This window comes from Manduca sexta, chromosome 22 (genome assembly GCF_014839805.1).
Source record: "Manduca sexta isolate Smith_Timp_Sample1 chromosome 22, JHU_Msex_v1.0, whole genome shotgun sequence".
Taxonomy (NCBI): domain Eukaryota; kingdom Metazoa; phylum Arthropoda; class Insecta; order Lepidoptera; family Sphingidae; genus Manduca; species Manduca sexta.
In genome coordinates, this window is record NC_051136.1 from 672,110 (window position 1) to 698,813 (window position 26,704).

The following is a 26,704-nucleotide window of genomic DNA, read 5'->3' on the forward strand; positions in this document are numbered from 1 at the left end:
GGTATCTTGGCTACATTTTGGTAACCTTTTTATGTAAATTGAGGGTTCTGTGTTTGTAATTTCGGACATAGTTATCCAAACAAACAATTATAGGAAAAATATCCTGAATGGCGGTGTGGTCGAGCTCTGTCGAGCATGCCATCGTCCTAGCGAATCAATAAGACATGTGATTTCCGATTGTTCGTATCTTATTAACGTCGAGTACTTGCATAGAGACAACCTAGTAGCTAACATCATACACCAGCAAATTTCTTTACGATACGATGTCTTGTGACTCCTGCATAGGGCTGCCATCACCTAAATTCCCGACGCCGGATAAACACGGCAAAAATCCCGAAGATTTGAGCGAAATATGGATTTCTCCCCGGACACCTCTGAAAAATATTTTTGCATCGTTATAATTTTTTATTTCTATCCATTTATACATGCCGGTTATTATGAATGAATTTTTAACTAAGTTCTATTTCAATTTATCGCTTATATATAAAAAAAAATAGATTTCGCCTGACAACAAGTGCCCGAGTTTCACCCGGACACTTTTCAAAAACCTCTGCCGGACGGCCCCCAGACGCCCTCAAACTAGGACAAATCCGGACGGATGGCAGCCCTACTCCTGTATTGCCATTTTATCAATAAATACCACAACCAGTTCCCGAAAACGATCAAGCAACGTTGTATTGGAATCGATCTATTATCACAGACGAGACTATTGTCGCCAATAAGCCTGACATTGTGATAGTAGATCGATTGTCGCGCCGGGCAATACTTGTTGACGTCACTAGTCCGCATGACGATAATCTTGTTCAGGCTAATAAAAACAATATATTTAAATATTTCTATTTTGGACAGGAAGTTACTAACATATGGGATGTGGACTCTAAAATTATTGTCCCGATTGTCGTTTTTATCCATGGGTAAATACCCAAGAGCTTCGATTGACATCTCTAGAAGCTATTTTTTAACTGTTGGGTTAGAGACCACATGCAGAAGGCAGTATTGCTGCACAAGCACGCATAATGAGATTCCTCACTTTAATCCCTAACCTCTGGAGGATTGAGTCTTGAACTTCGACATCGCACAGTGATTCAATTTTATATGCTTTGATATTTTTAAAATATACATATATGTATAATATAACATTTAGTAATTTTCAAAATAAAGATTATACACTATACTTCTTCTTAACAATACATATATATTATAGTACAGAAAAGCCGAAAAAACAGATTTGTAATGTGATGTCGTAACAAACATAATATTTTTGTGCGCATAAATAGCTAAACTTTACGAGATAGGTCAAAATTATATATTACGGATCAAATTAGTGTTTGCTCTGCGGTCCTTCGTCGTGGCAGTTCATTTTAGTATGTCAGTCGGCTATCGTCTCTCATCAGCTTGAGTACGTATGTAGTTATAAAGCATGGAAACACGAACAAAATACCCTAGTGTCTTCCTGGTGAGGCCCGTGTGTCTCCGTCCCTCAACAGCATTAGTTCACATACGAGGCGCACGGCGCGACACGAGACGCGGCGCGGGGAGGCGACGACGGCGACCTACGTCACATCGCGCGATCGGTCGCGAAGGTCGCCGATACCGAGAGCGATAACGAAAACTCATAAACATTATTATTATTTCCGCCATGCGCAAGCTCACGCACACTGGCTCTCAATACCCATTACCGAGTGGGCCTATTCGCGGCGCATTGTAAGATGTTCCCCATAAGCGTTACACGCTCACACAACGGGCATTCAATTCAATCGCTCAAGAGACACGAAAAGTAAAGGGTAAAAGATTCGATGTAAAAAAGAGAATTCTATAGCCATACCAGCTTTTCCTTGCGGCATCGCGCGCGTGAGTTTCCCTGGGATAAAATTCCTGTTATATATTTTCTCGGGGTAAAATTGTAAAAATATGTCTCTGTGCTAGTCTAGACTATAATCTATTTCTGTGCCAGATTTCACCCAGATCCGTTTAGCCGCTCTGGCATGTTTGAGTAATAAACATCCAAACTTTCGCATTTATAATATTAGTATACATGTCTCGATTAACATAATCTTTCAAATACAAGACACAAAAGGGGGTAAGGACTATGACAACTATTTTTCTATTGCATAACTATCCATGGAGGATTCGTAATATACCACAATTGATTCGTTTTCAAAAGATTCTCTCCTATTATCCTCCGATTACTTTTTAAATAAAAGTTTAAAAAGTAATCGGAGCATATTTTGATAAAATCGAATCAAAAACATTAAATATCGCTATATTTACGAGTATGGGTTCCACCGTGGCACCACTGCTGCAGAAACAGCTCCAAGGATTAATGGTGTGTGGTATGGCGCTGGTGGCGCAATACAAAACACGGTATATCTTTGTCTCCGATGTTACATGGCCGCTAAACTAGAGGAGCTGCAATTCGTCTGCAATAACTGCGACATTCACCATACTCTCCGGACAACAGGTTACCACTTTTTCCGTAATTTGGATAACTGTTTATTATTATACTTCAGGAAAAGAGGGACGATTCTGTTGTGGCAGTTCTAATCGCCTTCAGAGAGGTTATTGATTCTCAACCCCATGTTTTATTTAGTAAAGGGATCAATGAATTCTCTATGAGTCGGCAAAAGTGCACAGATAACAATGGGGCATACTTTGGTTACTTAAAAAAAGAATTGACTGTATTCCTCCATACAAAACGCCAATTTCATATGTAAGGAACTAATATAAGTAATTAGAACATTTGGCTAGCACATTACATACAAACAAAACAAATTAATCGCCTGCCAAATATGTCAGAGCATGTACAAGCTGGGTACGTTTTTAGACTATCAATTTTTATCAGGTATTGATTTTACAAGGAAACATTATGAGTAGTAAATGGGTTTAAATATGTTTTATTATTTTGTTTTAAATTTTTGTGTTATTTTAATCCATCCTTATAATAGGAATGCGTAGTCTATACTAGTGATATAACGAATATTCGCATTCGCATTCGCATTCGCGAATATTCGCATATTTTTGGATATTCGCATTCTGCGAATGTTTTGCGAATGTCAATATCAGAAAAAAATATTTGAAGATAATAGTAGACTGCCTCGGTGGCATAGTTCTACTGCATGTGGGGTACGGCAGCGCTCTGAGGTCCTGGGTTCGAATCCCGGGTCGGGCAAAGTGATATTTGGGTTTTTCTGCTCACTATCAGCCCGGAATGTGAAATTTGTGCCCGACATGGCGATAGGCTCGCCCCTGTCACACTATTAGACGGAACACACTTGGCGAAAAGTGGGTGCCCTGGTTGCGCCTCTGCATACCCCTTCCGAGATAATATTCGTAATACTGTGTGTATAATAGTAGGTTAATAAAATCAAAGTCTAAACTAAAACAATATTCTTCTACAATAAACTATAAATATAGTCTAAACAAACAAAAAAAAATTATAGACTCTCAAAGAAAAATACCTCTCTTTCTTAAAAAATTAATTAACTATTTTTACCATGTTTTTAAGTTAGTAATTAAACTTGAGTAGAGGAATATTAAACTTTAAAAATAAACAAAATTATTTTGTTTACTTTAATAAAGCTTAAAAATGTAATTCTCATTAGAACTTGTAACACAATAGCAACTAAAAAATTAAAAGCAATTGAAAGAAACAAAAACAAATTCTTCTATAATTTTTTTATCAGTCTTTACATAACTTTTTAATGTTTAGATAATTATCATCTTAGATAATAATAAAATTTAGATAATCATCATAGAAAATTGGCGCCAAATTTGAACAAAAACTAAACATTCGCATTCGCATTCGCGAATGTCGGTAGCAGATATTCGCATTCGCATTCGCGAATGTTCAAAAAATGACATTCGTTACATCACTAATCTATACTATTATATAAAACTGAAGTGTTTGGTTCGAGTTGAAAATTCTTTGTGTTGGATAGTCTATTTATTGAGAAAGGTTATGCGCTATATATATAACATCACGCTACCACCAATAGGAGCGAAACATCAATGAAAAATGTTACAAAGACGGGGAAAATGTATTCTTTTCGAGACCTTCCGTTGCGTTCGATGCGTAAACGGTTAAAGTTATGCAACAATAATGTATAACGGAATTGTTTCTGTTAAAAAGTTTTAAAAGCACATTATAAAACAAAGTCCCCCGCCGCATCAGTCTGCCTGTCTGATCGCGATAAACTCAAAAAGTGACCAACGGATTTCGAAGAAATTTGCAACGGAGATAGGTTAAGACCCTGAAAAGGGTATAGGCATGGCATAGGGCATGGAGAATATATACCAGAACTTTTATTTTATCCAGGAATACTCTTTTACGCTGACAAAGCCGCAAGCAATCTTTACATATATTAAAATTGTAACAAGCTAATCTGTATACATTATAAATATAAAAGAAAAACTCATGTGGAGGGTCTTTATTAGAGCCAAAACAACAGATTCTAGGGTTTTAGTCTGTCTGTATGTTTGTACATGCATCACGCAAAAGCTACTGAATGAAATTAAATGCAGTTAACACGGATGTATTGCTAGAGGTCTAAGTTATAATATAGGCCCTTTATCCCGGATAAACATAAAGCAGGGCCGTCGCGGCAGTGCGTCCTGTCTTTGCACAGTGGCTGGACAGGCGCCACGGCGTGGCGACATTTCGCCTGACGCAGGTGCTCACCGGGCATGGTTGCTTCGGTGAGTACCTGTGTGAAATAGTACGAAAGGAAGTAAGCGCCGTGTGTCACCATTGTGACAACTGCCCGCAGGATACGGCCCAACACACGTTGGAGTCCTGCCCAGCCTGGGACGAGGAGCGCAGCGCTCTCGTTTCAGTCGTCGGAGGAGATCTCTCGCTGCCCGCCGTGGTCACTTCCATGGTCGGCAGTCGGGAGGCCTGGCGTGCGGTGGCCCACTTCTGCGAGGTGGTCCTCTCGCAGAAGGAGAGTGCCGAGAGGGATCGGGAACGGGCCGATCCCTCCCGCCGTCAGAGGAGACGAAGGAGGCGCCGGGTGGACGACTGACCGGCGTCTCCCGCCCTGTGGAATGGGGGCATTTGGAGAATTCCACCACGGTATCCCCCTGCCTGTCGTAAGAGGCGACTAATAGGGGCCACGAAGGGGGGTCGTCGGCGGGCAGCAGGGGCTGTCCGCCCTAGTGCATTTTTGTGCATTTTTGCACATCTTTCGGTTGACCCCGGGATGGACGGCAGTGTGCTGTTGGCCTCACACTGCCGTAGACGCCGAGGGCGTCCTTCGGTGCGCGGGGCTTCTGAGCCCCCCCCATAGGAGACGGGCCGCAAGGCGGCACCGCGCAGGGGCGGCTGCGGTCGCAGACTAGACACTTCAACGTCAGAGGAAGCCCGCGGCCGTCCCTAATGCGCCGAAGAGGGCCACCGCGGAGTTTTAGCTGGTAGGCCGTGCATAGGTTAAGTTGTATATAGGGTTAGGGACTCGGCCCGGCGGTCGCCCGAAGGTCACCATCAAATCCGGGCGGCTCAACGCCGGGCCGTAAGGCACGGCTACCCCAGCATAACCGCTCAGTCGCCCCCCACGAAGGCTGGGCGGTAGTAATAAGGGACTTTCTCAGCGAAAAAAAAAAAAAAAAAAAAAAAAAAAGGATTGTTGTCCTGTACAAACATTTTCAAGTTATTGTTATACGCTCGGTTCCACACTGAATGCACGCGCATGCACTGGGAACATTTGCCGCGGCCTTAGGCACACAGACCTATGAGAGCTCGCGAACATTTTCCCTCCTTCTCACCTCCGCCCGTCCTAAAAGATGGTTCCTATCCTTCCCCCGCACTTTTCTCCCCCAAATTTCCCCAAAAACATCAAGGTATGTTGATGTACCATGGGCAACATACATTTTCGATGGTAAAATTGAAACTTGTTGGTGATACATATTTGACTTGCATTACAAAATACACTAAAGAGATAGCTGTATTCAGATTCAGTGACCTGACGTCACACATCTGTAAACACTAAACATATTAGCAGCGCTGACAACAGATGTTTACAAACATATCATGTCATCCCAAATTTTGCCAAACGAAACTATATACGATGACCTGGTTCTACCAAAAAAAATAGAGGTAAAAATGTTTTTGGTAAAAATATCTAATATTTTTTTTATATGTTATTGCAAATTGCTTTAACAAGCAATGATGTTGACGTGTGGCCTTATAAAGTTATTCGTCACGGAAGCCATCAAAAGTATAGAAGAAGAATCCTCCCTTTTGAAAAAATCTCCTTTCGCCACTGTTGTAAAGGAGGATTTGGACACGACACTTGACGCTGTTAGTCAATGCAGCGCATCATAATATTATAAAAACACCTTCCCCCGTTCATAAAAAAATGTTGCACATAATAAATTATGTTGTTAGTTTTTTAGTATAGTATAACATTTAAGCGACCCCGAAATGGTTGACAATGTGGATGGCAGTAGCGAAGGGTCCCAATAACCCGATTCCTGCAGGTTTCCTTTTGTATAGAATTTCAATAGAATCTAATTATGATCACGATTTACAAACCGCAATTTTGCATATTAGTACCTATATGTTGTGTCGGGTTACCTTTCGGAAAATTTCAGCTTTTGCCGCTGGCGGACGGTTCGTCTAGTGCTAACGCAGATGCAAGCCTACACGGACGATCCGGTCATTTTTTTTTAATAAATTTCGTTTCATCTCTACTGTGTACGCTCTACATAGTCAAAGTGATTAGTTTCAACAATTTACTTTCGCTATTCACCAAGTTACCATGAATCATAATAAATAATATTGGTTAAGTCTTTCCTCGAAAGAATATTGTTTATAATAAACATAGTGATAACTAAATGTAAAGTTCTTCCTTTAATATTGTTCAATCGTTTCTCGCACTTGTATCAACATCAGTCAGTCTTGTGAAGTCAGGGCAGAATAGAGTTGCGTACTCAGACATTACACGAGTTCAAGCCTTTCAATATCAAATAAATAATTATTGTATTGTAAGTCGTTGCCTGCGTGCTCTACAGCACTGTGAAAATTGCAGAGAACATAATATGTGGGCGCGGGGAGCAGTTGTGAAATGCGTGCGGGCTGCGGCTTGCGAAATCGTTCCGCTCGGCGTGTGTGCGAGTAGAGGTACCCGAGTGTGCACTGCGCAACTACTAACTACACACCATAAAGTGAATTAATACATTTGTCTCGGTTGCACTAGCAGTAGTACGCCACGCTGGAGTAGTGGAGCGAGCCGTATACCAGTCAACCATTTTACGTAACACAGTTGTCGATTACAAACATACAGCGCCCGAGGAACGAGTACGGGTGAGACGCGACACGACGCGGCTTGGAGTGCTCTCATTCCTGACTAACGGACCTGCACGGCGCGGCATCCGCGACATACTCACGTACCAGTGGCGTCGGTTCACTATGTTGAGCTTAGCTGTCCGAGTGTTCACAGCTGGTCGTTTGATAATACGGCCGGCACCGCGGACCTCATTTTTACTGCTTGATACTAGTTTGCTATAATAAGGATCACGAACTACAACCAACATCGTGCGACTAATAATGTCATGTTAATATGAGTCCTAAACTAAGAAATAGAACATATTGGTTACAAATTTTGGAGTCGCTGACTGATTACCGTAATATAACCGATCTGCACGAACACAAATTCCAGTGTTACGTCAATTGCTTTTTAATAAAATTATTTTACTGTTTTTATCGCAGTTTTCCATATTATAATATTTATTTTTCTTTTACCTAACTTACGTTTGTTAGCCCGACAAGGGTCGACTTATACCAACAAGTATCATCTTATACTAACATTAGGCGCTCGCAACCCTTGAAAATTAAGTGACTATGCTGAAGGCAACCAAAACGTTAACGTTTCATACGAGTCACGAAACTCGGCACAGGATGGTCATCGGGAAAGGACGAGGCATCGACGATTAAGAACGTTAGACGTTACGTTAAGCGTAAGTTAATGTCTAAAGGGTATTTAATGCGCTGGACTGACAGAAAAGACGTAAGACGCGGCCGGGGCGCGGACATATGTCTTGTCCGCGACCCTTTCATACAAAATGTATAGAAACGTCGCGATGCAAAACATACAGAAAAGTCAGGGCGCAGACATGACACGGATATGACGCGCGCCCTATTGTAAGACATACAGAAAGGACGGGGCACCGTCGCGAGCGCCGATGGACGGGGGTGCGGGCGGGGTGGGGCGCGAGTGCCGCCACTCGCGCGTCGCTGTCGCACAAAACTACCCACCCGCGTCCTCGAGTAGTTGCAAGGTGTTTAGAGAAGATCATTGTACATTAAGTGAAAATGCGGGACGATTATGTATTCAACGTTCAATTTTGAAGTTTAATTGAAAATCATCCAGTTCTCAATAATGATAATAAACTGGAGTAATGCTTTAACCCTCCGTATATTACCGAGATACACCAGTGCTAACACATCTTCATCTTCGGAAAAAGATATGTTATCGTGTCAAAATCGGATAGCTGAAAACCGTATCTCTCGTGGCGCCCAGCGTCTCGTCCGTGCCTCGTCTTTGCTATATGTTTTAAAAAATTACGACGGCGCCCCGTCCGTACCATGTCTGCGCCCCACGTCTTTTTAGTGTGGCGCGCGCCTAAGGATTGACTCTGTACATAATGGCTAACCATCTTAATTCATAATATAAGAAATAAATGTCATAAAATGTTTTATATGTAACTTTATAATTATTGTATTAAGTGTAATATAATAATAATATCAGCCCTATATTATATACTGTCGTACTGCTGGGCACGGGCCTCCTCTTCTACTGAGAGGGATTAGGCCTTAGTCCACCACGCTGGACAAGTTCGGATTGGTAGACTTCACACACCCTCAAAATTCCCAGAGAACTTCTCAGGTATGCAGGTTTCCTCACGATGTTTTCCTTCATCGTTAAAAGAAAGCGATAAATCACAAAAAATACATCACTTTAAAAAAGTCAGTGGTGTCTACTCTTAGGATTTGAACCTGCGGACATTCGTCTCGGCAGTCTGTTTCACACCAAACTAGGCTATTGGCGCTAATTAATTATAGTATGAACATTGTAACAATAGTTTTTAAATATTCAAATTTCATAATTAAAAATCATTTAGTAGGATGCTACCGACCGATCATTCTGTGGCGTCTGACTCTATAATATTAAATTGTATTGACATAAGATAAAACCAATACAAAGGGTTATGAAAATTGTGTTTGGGAATTCTCTTACCCACGATGTACACGGTTTACTTAATCGTGACATTCGACATTCTTTTACGAATGTCAGCAGCGCTGCTGCATTTCATTTGCAGGACTCAGAACTGTCGCATTCATGGAACTGTTACGTATATACAAATAAATATACGCACCGTTTGTGTATGGTTGTGACGAAGTGCCAGCCACTCACGGATAGTCTTATAAAAGGTTGCGAGACACTGATGGACGGTGGTCTAACGCACCGCTAGTATAGGAACGGAGGAGTTTGAGAGGGCCGCGCCGCATCGCGCCGCGCGCCTCGGTCCCGTTACGAGTTTGCAGGCGCAGGCCGCGGTGGAATGGCTTTCACTCGCCGGTGGCACAGTTCACTGGCACTGGCTCACTCTTCACGCCTTAATAAAAGATGCAAAGTAATCTTAATCTAATCGAGTGAAGCACTAATGATATAGCTCGTAAATGTACCCTCACTTTAGACATATCATACATGACTTAAGACCCGGGAGATATTTTACACGTTGGCAGTACACATTTATATTTATTTGTCTGCCGACTAAACGCAATATCCATTTCAAGCCTGGTTAGTGGCCATAATTAAACCATTAAAATGAATAGTTTATAATTTTAGTTCGAAAAGAGAATGCCCAAATCTGGTCTCACTGTTAAAAGGGAGTACTTGGCGCACACACACATGCATACACGAACGTACGCACACACACAGAGAGAGACATATACACTCACACCTTTTATTCCCAAAAGGTGGGCAGAGCGCAACTGGTGTACCCAATTTCCACCGCGTGTATTCCATCCCATGATGCGATGGCCTATCGCCATTTATGTGATAGAAGGCAACCCTATCGCCCTATCGCCCTATCGCGCATAAATTACAGTTTTAGGACTGACACTGAGTAGAATAACCCAACATCGTTGAGCCCGACCCGGGGATCGAGCCCGAGACTTCAAGCTCTGCACCCATACCGTAATGAAACTACACCACCATCAAGCAGTCATTGATAAACTGTTCTTAATTTACGAAATATTTTGGAGATTACTCCCAATACATTTGATTAAAATCCGTTTGAGGTTTATTTTATTTGACACTTTGAATATCACGTTATTAACATTACATAATGCCCTTGGCATTACCGTCAAAAGTGTTATTCAAAATATAATTCATGAAATATTTATAGAAATTACTTATGTCCTTTATTTTGCGTTCATCACATAAAAAAAATACTGAAAAAAAAGAGCAATATTTTATGGCCTTTCCGTATAATATTGTATTGTGTATAAACAATAAGTATATTTTCTACCACTACCTATTTAATGATACCGTGATTATATCCGATATTTGGCATACTATTATCATAATTATCGATATACGTGTACAACGTACTAGATTTGGCGTTCCGAACATTCACTGTGTTCAACTGAATTGAGCTGCAATCTATTCAAAGTGTCTTTAGTATTGTCAATATTGACAGCTTGTGGTTGAGTACGGAGTAGAGCTCATGATATAAGAACTCGAGTCTAAGTGAATTTGAATAAAAAATATTAATCAAATAAGTAAAATTATCTTCATACAAACGGTCGGAACGCGAGGCACACCTACGCGCACACAACAGCCGCGAAAGCGCCGCAGTGACGTATGTACGAACGGTGCGATGGTTTTGTAAGCAGTAAGCATGCAATTTGTGATTTATTTTTCTTTATTTAAATAATTATCTAATATAATATATTTATATAATTATTACTTTAATCGGAATGCGAATTTCTTAAACTATTTAATTTAACAATAACGCTTTCCGTACGTATCAGCGGAGGCACAATTAGTTTTCCGTCTCGAATTTAAAAAGGTGTATTTTTTATTAAATCTACTCATAAAAAAATTACATGTATTTTTATTAAACACTTCATATTTCATTCACAACGAATTTAATAAAAACAAATATGAAATATTTACAATCACAAAACCAGACAGAAACTCAAATTGGTAGAAGAGATTAAAATACTGTAGGCGGGCGGCGCTGTTGCGTACTTACGTATCACGCGGCTGTAGGCAATTATTTCAAGGACAGTGTCCAATCACAATACAGGATAGATAACATCACCGAGCTCACATCCACGTAATTCGTTTGGCCGTAGGTGAACCAGTTTCGAGTGTCAGGGACAACAGTAAATAGTATCTGACCAGGTTCTCAACATCCGTGACATCCATGAAGTTGGTCACCGGGTTGACGTGACAAACCCTGGCCCCCAAGATCACCAGGTTTATCCCTTTGTAGCTTTTTGTTATGTTTTTTCTATTCCATGTGCCCCCGCGCGCTATAGAAACGAGACTGAACGAGAACATGGTGTAGGATTTATAGTGTTCATGACAGCAAGGATAGCAAGTGGATGAAGTATTTTCAATACGTAAGATTTGAAATCAGTGATGCATGAATACACTATTATAATATTACATATACAGAATATTTTTAACTAGCTTATTGCCCGCAGTTCCCCTCACGTAGAATAGGATACTTTCCTATGTTGAAAAATAAAGCCTTTATCTATATTTGTAATATTTTAATGAGCAAAATTTGGGCCGTGGTAGGGTTATAACACTCTCCTTAATCTCTTTCTCAAGCGCGCATTGTTATGGCCGGTGACAATCGGTGACGTCACAGTTTGTCATTTATGTTATTCGACAGCTACCTCTACCACTAAATTTCAACGGTTCATAACTTATTTATTATTGCGTGAATTTTGCAAATCTTTTTCAGCTACATTTAAGATGAAAATCTTTTTTGATAAACGTTTTAAAAAAAAAGTAGTCAACTACCCAATTCTGATCCAAGTTTGGTATCCCAAATTATATTACTTATATGTAGTAAAAAATTATACAGCCCCAAATACTCAAAAAGTATGCAGCCGACTTGTCTCTCACGTTCATATGTATATACTGGTCATCCCTTCTATCCGGTACTGTGCCATAATGTTTCCGAGAAGCTAATGTGCAACCAATTCCTTATTAAGGGGATCGGTCAGACGAGTCAGGCCCTAACAATTACCGCCCAAACATCTCGGCTCGAACCAAAAGGTTCACTATCACTAACTCACACTATTCCTACACCATTAAGCTCGTGGAATAGTTAATAAAAACTGGTCAGTGGCTGTCTCTCAGATACAGGTGGCACCGCGCGGTATCAACATCGCTACTTGTGCAATGACAAGGAGCATCGTCTCGCCGCGTGCGCCGCCAGTCCAACGCGTCTGTGGCGAGAATGATGAGCGAGCTGGGGAGGTTCCGTGCCAGTTGTCGGACTAACTGTCGAGCCGCTACGTGCCCGGCGCACTGCGCCGTGTCCACGTTGCACATACGGTCTGCGTTTAAAATACATATACAATTATGTCGTACGTTATTAACCCGTGAATCATCGGAATGTTTGCCGGCAAACATTCCGATGCTTTAAGTATGATTGTTGGTCACGGGCTCCTAAATGTCGAGTCGCATCTCTTTACTTCACTTTCACTAGTGTTTACTTTACTATTTTTACGCTCTGTTATTTATAAACTATATTTATTATTCTATATTTCATAGGTGATAGTGAAATAGGATGTGTAAGAAAATATTTCAAATATTTTTTTGTGATACGGGTTTTGTGGAGCGTGGACGCGCCAAACTTAGACCATTCGGGTAGGACCATATAGACGACGAGATAGACGAACATAAAATGATGTCGCTTACAATGTAACTACGACATAAAAAGTGCAATGCACATCTAATACTGTTTCATATCATTATGGGCGCACATAATATAATAAATCTTAAACACTTGTGTGTTTGACGCACACTAATCTGCCGAATACTGTTTTTATAAATGTGTGCATGACCATTTAATTTCATATTTAGGCAGAAAGGAAAGATCATAGATGCCGCATTCCGCATCCTGTATGTATTTTTAGCCGAGGGACCTATTGAAACACACTGTAGTTCAGTTTGCATTTAACTATAAAAAAAATACGCAAAAAAGATAAATGACAGAATTAATCTCAAAAACAAACAGTTTATGACGTGTGTGTGCCCGTGTATCCGCTTCTTGTTTGACCTAATTTATCGGTCATTACGTGTGAACAAGACCTTACGAACGATCCGTTTTCCGTTCATACTTCAGACCTGATTTAGGACAGGCAAAACTACCTAGGTACCAAAATTATTGGAAAAAATGGTTAAATATTTTATATACTTCAGAAAGTATTGGCAAGGACGGCGTCGGCAAATAAAGAATTTCCATGACAATACAATTATTGATAATATGCGTGTGTCTTTAGTTATGGGGTCCTTTGAATGGTTTCTCGAGACACTTGCATATTTTGACCCGTACTAATTTAAGTCAGATTTCTAGTCTCGAGAATTCTTGAGCAGAAACCTTAGCGGAGAGATTCATATCTCTGTGTATACTCGATAAACATATACTACTACTATAAACGATGCTTAAAAGGAATGCTCACCTCCCGTTAGGCTACAGCGTTGCCTGTCATTTCTTAAGCCCGTCGTGAGTGGCAGATTCTACTTACCATCAGATGGACCGCTTGCTCGTTTGCCTACTTAGGCAATAAAAAGAAGACTATTGCAATACCTTCACTTTTACGACAGCAAAAATGTACGCCGAGAATTTTGATAACGATACACTACTTATTCACAGTATCGTTAACTATTGTAGATTTATACATATAAAAAATTATAATAATTTGACATTAATTTCTAAAAAAAATCGGTAGGTATCAGTGGCGAAGTGTCCATATAACGCGATTCCTACCGGCTTCCCTTATATATACCCTTTATGTATGTAAAATAGATTATCATCATATTAGTATCAATATTCGAGGCGGGTTCCCTTTCGGATAACTCGAGTCTTCGACACCAGCAGGTCTGTGCGCACTTCAAGAGTGGGTTTGTTTTTAATTAAGACAAAAACCCAACTGGTAAAAGCTTTTTTAGGCCGTAAAAGCTGGTTACATGATTTTGAATCGTAACGTATTGTTATGAATTTTGATCTCGAACGTGTCTGCGTCCTCACTAGGACAATATAAAGTGGGCACGTTCATAGCATATTTGAAACTTCTGCACGGAAATTTTAGGACAATACTCGGAAGGTATTACGGGTTTAGAAGACGCGAACGATCCCTACAGAATTGTATAGATATGTCTTGAGTATGAAAATTAATAGCATAATATTTTGTTCCAGATGGCAATTATGGTAGGTGATATTTAGTTATTTTGGACGTAGTCTAAATTCAATTATTATTCTTTACATCGCGGGAACTTTAAAAAAATCCAGGAATTCATAGCCTTCAATCCCTATAGTGGATAACATTAATGTACGCATGGCGTGTACTGTGAACACAGTGGTCGCTGCAGTGGTAGTAGTCGAATATTGAGCACACACGCGCGGCCGTAGACTACCTCACTACTCCACCACTCACCGAACTCTACCAACCGCACGCACTGCGCCACCGCTCGGCACCATCACACCGCATTACTACCAGACACGTCCACACAGAATTGACTGCGAACACTGTTCACCTGTCACCAACGTCTGCACTGCGCCGTGCACAACATCGTCGGGAACTTACGCGACAAGCCCTCCCAGAAAAGCGACAGGTCCGCCGCCGATCAGTCTAATCTTGCGGTGGCAGGAGTCGAAGAGTGACAGCCTCGCGTGTGGCGGCGGTGGTAGACCCACCATGCCGCCCGGGGTGGACGAGCGCAGCATCACTCACATGCCCCGTGGCGGCGCCTCGCACACGGCACTAACCGGGCGCGAGTGTTAGCGCGCGATGGATAACACTCACGAACGCGCCTGCTCCTCCGAGCATCGCAACACGTATAACTTGACTCGCGGTCAGCGCGGGACTGACGCCGCGGCAGTCGGTGCTCGGCACCGACCGCTCGTATTCCCTCCGCCACCCGCGTGCCGCCCCTCGCACCGCACACACATACAAACAGTGACGTGACTTTGAAACCGTGTCCTATTGATTGATATTATTTTGAAGAATAACAGGTTAAATATTAAAATATTATATACTATGGTATAATCCTTGAATGTACATATTTGTAACGACTTTGACTAATGGAAACATGAATAATAAATTAACCAGGTAAGTAAGTATATCTATAATAATTCATCTGTAAGCTTGTCATTCAAACTATTTTGGATGGTCAATTGTTAGCGTTTAAAATCGTTTATAGAAATCGGCCATAATGTTATACTCAAATATACTTACATAGAACGACTGTAATGTTCCTACTCGCTTTGATTTCGAGTTGTGATAAGCTTAAGTAGGCTAAACAAGAGACTATCGTAATAATTTATTATTATTATGCAAAAAAAGTTAATTATATTAATATAAAACTAGCTGATGCTCGCGGCTTCATCCACGTGAAAAGCCTTTCCCGTTAAAAAATTGCCTAAATCACTAATGATCTATTGCGCCATCTATACGACACCAGCGCCATCTAGTTAAAGAAATCAGAGTTTAAAAAATATGTATATTCCATGAGATTACCGGATTAAAAAGTATTTTATGCGTTAAACTAAGACATGGTCTACCCGTGTGCCAAATTTCATACAAATGCGTTTATGTTAACAAACATAAAAACACTTTCATAAACTTTGGCAACTTTGGCATTTATAATATTAGTAATAAGTAAGATAAAACATGACTAAGATTTGTTCTGCAGTGACAGTAGCGAAACGGAACCAAATAAGTAGGTACATTAAAACGATTGCGAGTGAAGCGGTGCCTCGACTCGCGACTCTTTGTGAACCACGATCAGCTGTTTCATGGTGCGTGAGCTATACGTGTGCGAGTTGGCATAGACGTCTATGCGGAAACTATCCTGCTCTGCGCTGGCCGCCGACTGCGGTATGCCGCGCGCCGCCTGGTGTGCAGTAATTAGACATGTGCCGGATTTTTAAAATCTGTAACCGCGGATAGCGATCCGAGTCTGAGGTTTTTTATTCACACGGCGTGGGAGCGCATGACCCCGAAGCGAAAGTTGATGCTTTAAACTAAAAAAACTGCATGTATCGTTTCGAACTATAAACGTGAATACGTTTTATATTATAAACGCGAATGTTTGTCTGTCAAAATGTTTGAATGTTGTTACATTTTTTTTCATTTATTAGGGATTAACAAACAATAGTACTTACATTATATTTTATACAGAGATTTTTACACGCAATTATTGTGAGTAGTGACAGTTAAATGTACTACCCACAATGCTATCCACGGATTACACAGTGTTTACAGCAGTAACGTGGTAGATGATCATATAAATAGCATTGGTTTTAAGCTAAAAACTATTTTTAATTTTTTATTACAATATTTTATACACATACACATCCACATCACAACACTTTATATGCTATGGCAATGACAATAATTTCTATGCAATTAATATAACTTAAAAAAAACTTAATTTAGTCTCAAGTCCCTATTGTAATTAATGTCAATATTCCTGTCACTCATTATTTAGAGCCTGCTGTCTTAATATCAGCCCTGTATTATATACTATCCCACGGCTTGGCGCGGGTCTCTTCTAATACTGAGAGGGATTAGGCCTTTGTCCACCACGTTGGCCTAGTGAGGATTGGTAGACTTCACACACCCTCAAAATTCCTAAAGAGAACTTCTCGGGTTTGCAGGTTTCCTAACAATGTTTTCCTTCACCGTTAATGCAAGCGATAATTTACGAAGAATACGCACATTATTTTAGAAAAGTCAGAAATGTGTGCCCTTGTGTTTTGAACCTGCGGACATTCGTCTCGGCAGTCCGAACAAACCCAACTAGGCTATCGCCGCACCAATCCGCCCCTGCTGTCTTAATAACAGCAATTTAATGGCTTGCGCTTTCAAACTCGTCGCCCGTGTAGAAATAATATCAATGGAAGAGAAATAGGTGTTTGTTAAAATTTAAGTCAGAAACCGCTGAGCGGAGTCATAAAGGTATATCATGTTCTGCTTTAGCATTTTCGCTACTCTTTATTTATCCCTGTAATTTCTTCCCGTGGAAAATCTTAAATTTTTGTTTATTTTTTTATAGATAACGTTGACTTCGTACTGTGTGCGCTAGGAATACCCATAGTAATGTGGGGATTCTGTAGTAGGTTAAAACTTTTTACGCAAGCGAAGCTGTGAGTAACATCTATTATTTTTTAATATAGGTAACTACTTAAAAAACTACAAACCAAAAAATTATTGAACTTTATACATATGCGATTGAATAATTAATTTTTAAAACATAAGTAAAGTAATATTTCCTATTCGTATGGAGATTTTTTGTATATTTCTTTGGACTCAGTGCTTATACTAAAGAAATTTAAATGGGACTATTCCGAAGCTAAACGAAATCCAACGCAAAAAGAATCATTTAAATCGGACAGCGGGTAAAAATTGTACGCTGAATATTAAAAAATATGCGTAGAATAGAATTGCGGTTAAAAATAGTAGATATTCTGATCGTACATTACTTACAATTATTTTTGCAATAAATACTTGGGGACGCGAGGATCACTTAGTAGTGTGTGATTTATTTTTCTGTTATTGGCTTGATTTTTTATTTCTTTACTGCTGTTAAATGAAGAGACGAGGAATCCGCTCAACAATACGAAGGTAAGCAATACGACCGTCCATAAAAAGTGTGAATAAAGTGCCAAACAGAACTTTGAATTACAAAATACTGCGTGACACTCCACTGCGCTCACGCTGAGACATTAAACATGTAAAATCTCATAATTCCTGGTGTTAACATTGGCTACAATGTCCTTCGTATAATATAAATATCGCGGTAGTACGTACTTAGATATCCATCTCGCGTACGTGACACCTACCACCGGTAGCGCTGAACGTTTGTGTACATATCATGCAAAAACATTCATTGCTTTTAAAACGTTATTACTGAAAAACATAAACTTTAATGTCAGTAACAAAATATGGAAAGGATAAGTCCTGAAAAGGCTGAGATAGATCTGAGTCCATGCAGACAAAGTTGTGTGGACAGGTAGTCTTTTAAATGGTGAAATATTCCTGTTGCGGTTATAAAGTTCGTTTTACTTTGACTCTGCCCAGGTAATGATTTAGAATAAAGTGACGCCGGTGCTTAATACGAGATCTGTATTGCAACCAACAAACAAAAAAATACATTAAACAACTCCAATTTCCCACCTACAATCTACATATTATATGGAGTCTTAATGGAGAATTTCATATACATTATAAAATGTACTAATGTAAAAGATTCATTCAAGACTCGCCCAAAAATAACGGATAAGTGCAGATGTTCGTTTGTTTCGGTGCTCCGCGGATACCGTTACGGATATCCGACACATCCTAGCCGTACACCGCAAGGCGCAGCGCGGTGCTATGTAGCAAATGTAGCGCGTGACTCCGGAGGTCCAGTTTACAGACTCTGCTCCTATAAGCAAATGTAGCCGATTTTTTTGACATAATTATAATATTGTGCTCACAGAGTGACTCTCGACATTTGCAGTTTCATGAAGTGCAATTTGCAAACTGTGCGTTTCAAATACTCATGTCCTCAACCCAAATTCCTAGAGAGGATTTTGTATTCCTACGACGCACGTATAAAAGCATATTGATTACTAATTTCAAAATAAATAAGTATGTCGAGATTGCGAATATAAAATCACTGCGCTAGATCGAAAGTCGAAGGACTCAGGTAAGATCTACCTACTATATAAAGATCTTATAAAAGGAAGTTACATTTGACAGAATAAAATGTACCATTCGCGCCATAATCACATGCAGACGATGTAACGTCGCATAACATATATATACATATAATAGCGCACTGCGCCTCAACCTCACTAAAAATGTTTGCAACGGGTCCACTCACTTTATTTGTGAATGTGTTTACAACAACCCTAGGTGGGTCGGGCGACCTTGGCATTTCCCAGTGGCCGCGAGGGCTAGCGGCCCAGCGTGCAGCGGTGACGAGACACGGAACTACGCTCGAGAGACTTACCACAAGCAGTCGAGCATGCTAGAGCTAGCACGCGACGCGCGCGAGCCCTCACTCACCTGCAACAAACAATAAGCGCGTCAACCGACAAATGTTACCGGACAGAGGCACGCTAACGCACTACTGCGCTACTGCATTCAACCTTCGCACCGTAGCCGGAGGTCGCTCACTAATAGCCTACGCAATTACCAATCAGTAAAGATCATTAGCAAGGCTACGAAAATAATCGAGTATATTAGCGCACGACGCGCCGCGCCGTTTGGTATCCGCTGAGAACGGCCGGTGTGAAAAATACGAGCTTTAAATTAACAAAATCAAAAAAAACCTATAATTTAGCCCAATCTCAGTTCAACACAATACACGATAGCCCAATGATCGCTACTCCTTAGAAATGGTTTAACTTTGAACATTGAGAGCAAATATTACATAATCATTGTTGTAGCATCATTTACGGACTCCAACTAGATGCAAATTGGTATTGAGAACAAATGTAATCGTAGAGATTGCGAGATGTAGCGGGCGAACATACGGCGCGGCGGGAATATGAAATGGGCTCGGGAGGCGAGCGAAGCAGGCTTTGTTCAAGAGTCAAAACGAAAAGAACAAATTATAAGAGTAACAAGAACAAATATCAAAAAAGTCTCAAATTTATATGAAAACATCTACTCTAAAGATCGGAAGTCCACTGACTGGTCGTGAGCTGCCTTGCTCACCCTATTTATATTTCAAATTCTTTTTCATAAATATGATAAATACACAGGGTGGTAGCAGCAATCTTAACCTCTATAGCTCCAAGAAAACTTTCTTAGGAAGCTGACCCAAATTTTTGAAGATATCAAGATCAGCATTCACAAATTTTGAATAGTCAGCAACAAAATGGGTAGTTGCAATGCAATGCAAAATCTTTTTTTATGCCTATAGATCCTGTTCTCAATAAGGATAAACCATTAGACGTTTGGGTTCTTTTAAAGTCAAAAATTGCATACAAATTTCCCCATACATTTTGTGAGAGAAGCCATTATAATTCGAATTTAAACTTCAAGAAAATCAGTATTCACGGTTGATTAATAGAGAGAAAATAATATAAATTAATTCAGGATATTCCCTCTCAGTAGTAGAGGAGGCCTATGCCCAGCAGTGGGACAGTATATAATATATAGGGCTGATATTATTATTATTATTAATTCAGGAAATGAAAAATGCACCATACATTTTTTTAAACCTTTGCGATTGTTCGCTACTAATGCAGATTCGTAGTAGATTCTTAAATTAATTTAAATTCTAAAACCAAGGGCTCTGGACTTTTCTAAAGTTATGTATAGAGTATTCTTTGCGAATATTGTTTGCTTTAACGGCGAAGGAAAACGTCGTGAGGAAACCTGCATACCTGGGTTTTCTATAGGAATTTTGAGGGTATAGGATGTCTGCCAATCCGCACCAAGATAGCGTGGTGGATTAAGGCCTAATCCCTCTCACTAGCAAAAGAGACCCGTGCCGAGCAGTGGGCACAGCAGTGGGCACAGTATTGGACACAGGGCTGACATTATTATATAATAATTGAATTTGATTCAACTCGATTGGCTAACCTCGTGGACGCTAGCCTTCGCAAAGCAGATTTCTTTCGTGGAAGTATTCCTGTGGGTAAGTACCATCGTATTTAAAGCATTTCTGCCGTTAAGCTGTGTGTGTTCTTTATTACTAGGCATTGTGAAACGTAACAAACTCTGCACGTGAAGCACAGTATAGTGGCTAAAGTGCTGTTGTAATGAAATGTTTTTACTAGTATTGTCTCTGTTTGCTAGCAACTGCTTGAGACCAGACGTGATTCCGTCTGGTCGCATTCTATGGCCCACAGACTGTGTACAGTGTTGTCACCCTGACATATGAGACGCAGCCTCCTCAGAACCATCATGCCGTGAAGAAGCGACTACAGTTTCTAATTATAACCCGCGAGTGACCCCCCCCCCCCCCTGAGGCAATTCTTGTGCGCTCGGCCTCCTCACTGAATGCACGCCCATGCACGGGGGAAATATGTCGCGGCCCCAGGCACACAGTTAACTGTGTATAGTTCATGGTTGCCAATTCACATTGAGGCCTATAAGGACTCGCGAATATTTCCCTTCCTTCTCCCTTCCGCCTATCCTAAGCGGGTTCCTTCTCCTACCTCTACCCTTCCTTTTATACTATCCCCTTCCTTCTACCCTCCTAGGCCCTGCAGTCGCTTAGCCAAGGGGATGCCTGTATCCCGTTCGCGGGTTCCCCCCCGAGGGTTACTATGGGGTCTGATCTAATTCTTCCTAGGGACCACCGTGGTTTCTAAGTCAGGGGATCGCCTGTACACTGTTCGCAGGGTACCCCCGGTGCTAACAGTGCCTCCCCAAAAAAGAACCGGGAGTGCTTCGATATCTGAACTAGTGCGAACCACACCGATACGTACAGCAGCAACGGCTCCCACAACTACTCGCGGTACCAGTAGCCAGAACAAATCTACTACCGAAGATAACCGTGACATGGATAATAAAAACAGTTAACGTATCTCATGACGAGGTAGATATACTCTCAGGTATATTGAGTGAAATCGCTTATGTACTCTAACTATAATTTGTTATACAACATAAATATTATGTATTATGTTAAATATTTCACAGTTTACAAACGTTAATCGTATAAAAAAAATAATTTTATGTTAAAAATATTGTAGTGTTAAGTAGTGTGTTCTTCAAGTTACTTTAGTTAATAGCGATAATATTGTATCAGGTTTAAGGTACCTGTAGGAATATTGTACAAGAGATAAATGAATAAATATCTGTTGTCTAGTGTGTCTGTCTACACTATAGTAGATATGTCCAACGTCGACGTCGCGGCTGTAGGCGCGCGCGCTCGCGACCGCTCCCGTGACTCGTAAGTCATTGGTGTCGAGTGCTCGACACACCGCACATTCATTTAGTCTCGGTGTTCCTACAAAAAAATTGCCTTCCTGCTTGTAATTGTTGCTACTTGCCGTTCACGTCAGCGCCCGCCTACATGCAAGAGATGTTCGCGCGTAGATATCAATACATAATTTACAGGATGCATACAAGTTTACGATAGAATGACATCACCTAACGCGGAAAATTTAGTTTACTTTGTTTATGTAGCAGTTTTCCTTCGCCGGCGTCCAAGGTTAAAACGCCACAGAGAGACTAGATGGGCGAGCGGAGAGTGTGCGCCGAGCTCCACTCAAATGGCGCAATTAACAACGCGTCGAGTCAAGTGAAGGCAATCAGTGCTTGTGGCGCCTCCACGCAGCCGTGTCCACCGCGACACTACGACTACCCGACACGGCGACACCGTGACTTGTATCCTTGCCACCATCATGTGCTGGACACTCACGAACCATGGTTTCGTCTCGCCTTCCGTTTGTATTGTGGTTTCGTTATATTGTACAACATTCTATATTAAATTATGGAATAGCTTGTCCTACAGCGGAAACAAATCTTCATTTGTGTGTCGCGTGATGCAGAGTAAGCGGGCCTGTGGTTGGTACTCAAAGCGGCAACACCTACGTCATACAGGTGTTGTGATAACAAGTCTCACGATAAGCGAGCGCGCCGGTGTATGTAGGTCGGTGCTGCGTCAACACACCGGTCTGCGGGGCGGCGGCGGCAGGGGCGCGACGGCACAGCGGCGCTCCCCCGCTGCGCACTCGTCACTTGCACAAGAAACATGGCCGCGCGCGCATTTGGACACGCTTCGCTGCATGTCGGAGAGTCAAGCGAAGCGCCGCCACCGTCGTAACATACCCATCAGTTAACATCGGGCATTTCCTTTTCCTCTCTGATCGTATGACGCTACACATTGGCACTGACCACCGAGAGTAAACTGAATAAACAAACGTACACATCACCCAGTAAACACACACCTGCAGAAACACGAGACGGTGTCGTCTAGGTCGAGCGGCAGCACCGGCGGGACGGGGCTGGGCGCCGGCTCCGGCGGCACGCTGCGATACTTGACGTGCAGCACGCGGCGAGCCGCGCGAGCTCCGCTACGCCGGAGGATGCCTACAGGCCAGCGCGCGGGCGCTCGGCCCCCGGGCTCGGCGCCGGCGCCGGCGGGCGACTCGCTCATGATGTGCGCGCGCGCCCACCTCACCGCGCTCGGGGCCGCGCCGGCTCCGGCGGCACTGAGATTTCCGCGACGAGGACGCGCCACGTTCAATATGCTCGCAAAAAAACGCGGCGTTCACGTTTACGTGCGGCGGGCGACTGACGATGGCGGCGACGGTGGCGGTTGCGGCGGCGAGAGGCGCCGCGGCGGTGTTCGCGCTGACATCACGCGTTATCAGCGCGGCTCGCGGCGGCGGCGCGGCTCGCAGGCGCGGCTGCGCGCGCCGGCTCTCCCGCGCCGAGTGCGCCGAGTGCGCCGCCGCCGGCTCGGCCCACTCTCACCGGACCCGCACCAGCGGCGGGAACGCATAACGATACACTCTTGTATAAGTAACATCTCGAATTTATTTATTCATCCCTCGGACGTCGACTGTTTGTAAAAGTTTACACATTCTTATCCATCATTACCCTGTTGCTCCTATGATTCCATTTTTCAAAACGATCGGTGGTACTTTTTATTTAATATGTTTTAAAATTTACTATTGCTCTAATATTTTGCCTTCGTAGTGCCTATAATATAAACTACGAGTCTATCTGCCAACACTCACCATTGTAGGGATATCAATCCTGGATATTTTTATAGCATATTGACAACTATTCTTTAAAATGAATTATATATGTATTTTCACTAGTGATTAAGGGTAAAAGAGGATCCTTCCGGCAAAAGATAGTGTACAGTGCCAGATTATTTAATCATTACGGCTCTTAACATACTGGCGAATCGCGAGCGAATTTACAGCGGTGAAGACGTTGTGTGCTCGCTGCGAATTCATCCAGTGTAAAATAGCCTTAACTTTACTTGACAACAAATGATACAACCGGGTCTAAGACAGATTTTGGTGATCGTCAAAAGACAACCGTTTTCCGTTAATAGTACAGATGGATTTAACCTGAACTTTAACCACTGTAGCTAGGTATGAGAAAAATTTATAAGGAGACGTCCAACATTTGTTGTTTGTCCAAAATTAAGTATTGCATTCAAAAACTTAAAAAATATATATATGCATAGTAACATGAACTATGGGAAATATAAGCAAAAAAATGTTTGATGCCAATCGATCCTGCTATCAGGAACAAAAATCTTTAAAATGGGACCACTAAAAATTTGGGTATATACTTTTAAGGTTAAATATTGCTAAAAACATTTTATATATATTTTGTAGGATATAAAATTTAATTCACAAGAAAACATAAAACTTTGTATTGGGTATTGTATTGTATTCTATTAATCCAGAAATGTATACAGGGTGTCCCATAAATACTGGATGATATGCTATTCACCTAAAACTAATTTGTTATAATTCTTGAACACCTCATGGCGTACAGCCACACACTTGCCGAGAACGTCTCGCCGATAGTTTCAGCCGATAAGACTCTCGACGAGAGCATAGCTGTACACAATATTTTTTTCATTTGTACTGAAGATAACCGCAGCAATGAACGTAGAAATTGCTGCTGCTGTTTGTCTTTGTGCTGTTATTTTTTAACACATTTACCACTATAGTAATAGATCCTTTGACTAGGTCGCAAAAAACCGACAAGCGACTGAGGCTGACCGAGTCGCGAGAGAGCGAGGTATGACGAGAGCAGCATGTACTACATACTCGCTCTCGGCCTGTTTCAGGGTGTCGTGGCGATTGTGTACAGCCGCCATCAGGGTTATTAAAACATAGGGTTAACAGCTTTTCTTTTTATCACGTCCAGTCACGGTTTTTTTAATGTTGCTTCCTAAAAATATTGATGTGTATTAAATCCGATTTTTTTTAATTTTGCCCAATAGGCAAAATACTGAAAACATATTTTTTTGTTTAAATTAGTTCAAAGGAGAATGCCCATTTTTTTTTCATATAACGGAAAAGCGTAGCCTTGTGAAAATACTCATTATTTATATAATGTTCATTTAAAAGAAGAGATTTTCGAGTTTAGATTTCAATTTTACAAAACGATCTTGATTAAATTTTTATTGACAGCGGCATTGCCGTTACGCGATATTTGCTTGGCTAAAGTTGGATAAATTTAAAAAAATTGATGTGATACCATTCGTGGTACACTTTCTAAGATATTCATAATAATCCATAAATTATTTTTAGAAATTACTTATGTGCGTTTGATAGAAATCCTTTTCGTGGTTTCTTTATTCAATTAAATAAGATGATATATGAATTATGATTGTCTTTTCGACATTTTGAATTTTGTTATTGACAGCGGCATTCCTGGCAAAGATCTAACAAAAGGATTAGGGAAACTGATCGATATTGTCAAGATAGTGTGGCGCGCTTCAATGACACTAAAACAAAATGGCCAACTATTACAAGCTAGTGTGCGTCAGCTGCGTCATACGATTACGCTGTCTTAGTGATGTGCCAACTCGGGATAAACACAACTCGAGCGAACTCCAGTTGAAATTCACGTAACTCGAGTTAACTGGGTAAAATCAAACTGAGTAATGATTTGTTTTGGGTTATTTTTACAAATGTAATGACTCACCAATAAAAAAGGAATTTATTTATTCATCATGTATTTACGTTTTATGTATTTAAGATTAAATCTTCGTAACAAAAATAAAGTAAGTATTTAAACTCGAGTTAAAGAGAATTCAACTCGAGTGGACTCGATCTAAACCCGGCTCGAGTTAACTTGAGTTAGTAACTCGAGTTGACACATCTATACGCTGTCTCTGCATAATTCTACTTTGCCCTGAGTGCGTTCATAATACCAGTTGTTGCACGGTTCCCACTAAAATGCGAACATAATTATGTTCATATACTGAATAGAACTGACTCAAAACAAAATATTTGTAATTACCGTAATAATAACGAAGATTCTGTTAAATGTATATACACAAGTAATCCTCTTGTTAAAATTAAAATTGCTAGTTATACTCGATAAATACATAAACAAATGTACGAAAACAATGTTTAATTCTTATTATGCACTAATTCCAAAATTGGTAACCAGTATATGATAATCGTCCATAATGTTAAATAATCTTTAGGTTTTTTGTTATAATAGTGAGGTGTAGAATCAGCTCCTCGCGTATCATTCACTATTTATGAGGACACCATTATATTACTGTAAAAGCAAATGTAAATGTAACCTGTAAATCAGCAAATTTTAGGATTTTACTGATGTGAGTTGGTAAATGTAGGGATTTCATAAACACTAAGTAAGTATATAATTTTTATGACTATTGCCATTGTAATACACTTAATAATAGGCTAAGTGAGGTTTTTTTTTTTTTAAATACAGACCCCACAGTCCACACCGGGGGGACAAGCGAATGGGATACTACGAACCCCCCGGCTTAAC

The 26,704-nt window shown here is 40.9% G+C and overlaps 1 protein-coding gene across 4 annotated transcripts in view; it reads right to left on the reverse strand.

The window, feature by feature from the left end:
* LOC115451715 (MOB kinase activator-like 2) overlaps positions 1-26,704 on the reverse strand; it is a 45,072-nt gene that overhangs the window by 16,397 nt on the left and 1,971 nt on the right. Inside the window, exon 2 of one of the 4 annotated variants that reach the window (XM_037441424.1) lies at positions 19,251-19,306. The exons of 1 other annotated variant lie outside the window; for it this stretch is intronic. In XM_037441424.1, the coding sequence (XP_037297321.1) occupies positions 19,251-19,267 (17 nt within the window). In that variant the 5' untranslated portion in view covers positions 19,268-19,306. Of the gene's footprint in view, positions 1-14,836; positions 15,123-19,250; positions 19,307-23,148; positions 23,569-26,704 lie in introns of those variants that run through there. 2 more of the 4 variants (XM_030180092.2, XM_037441420.1) reach the window with 2 other exon arrangements.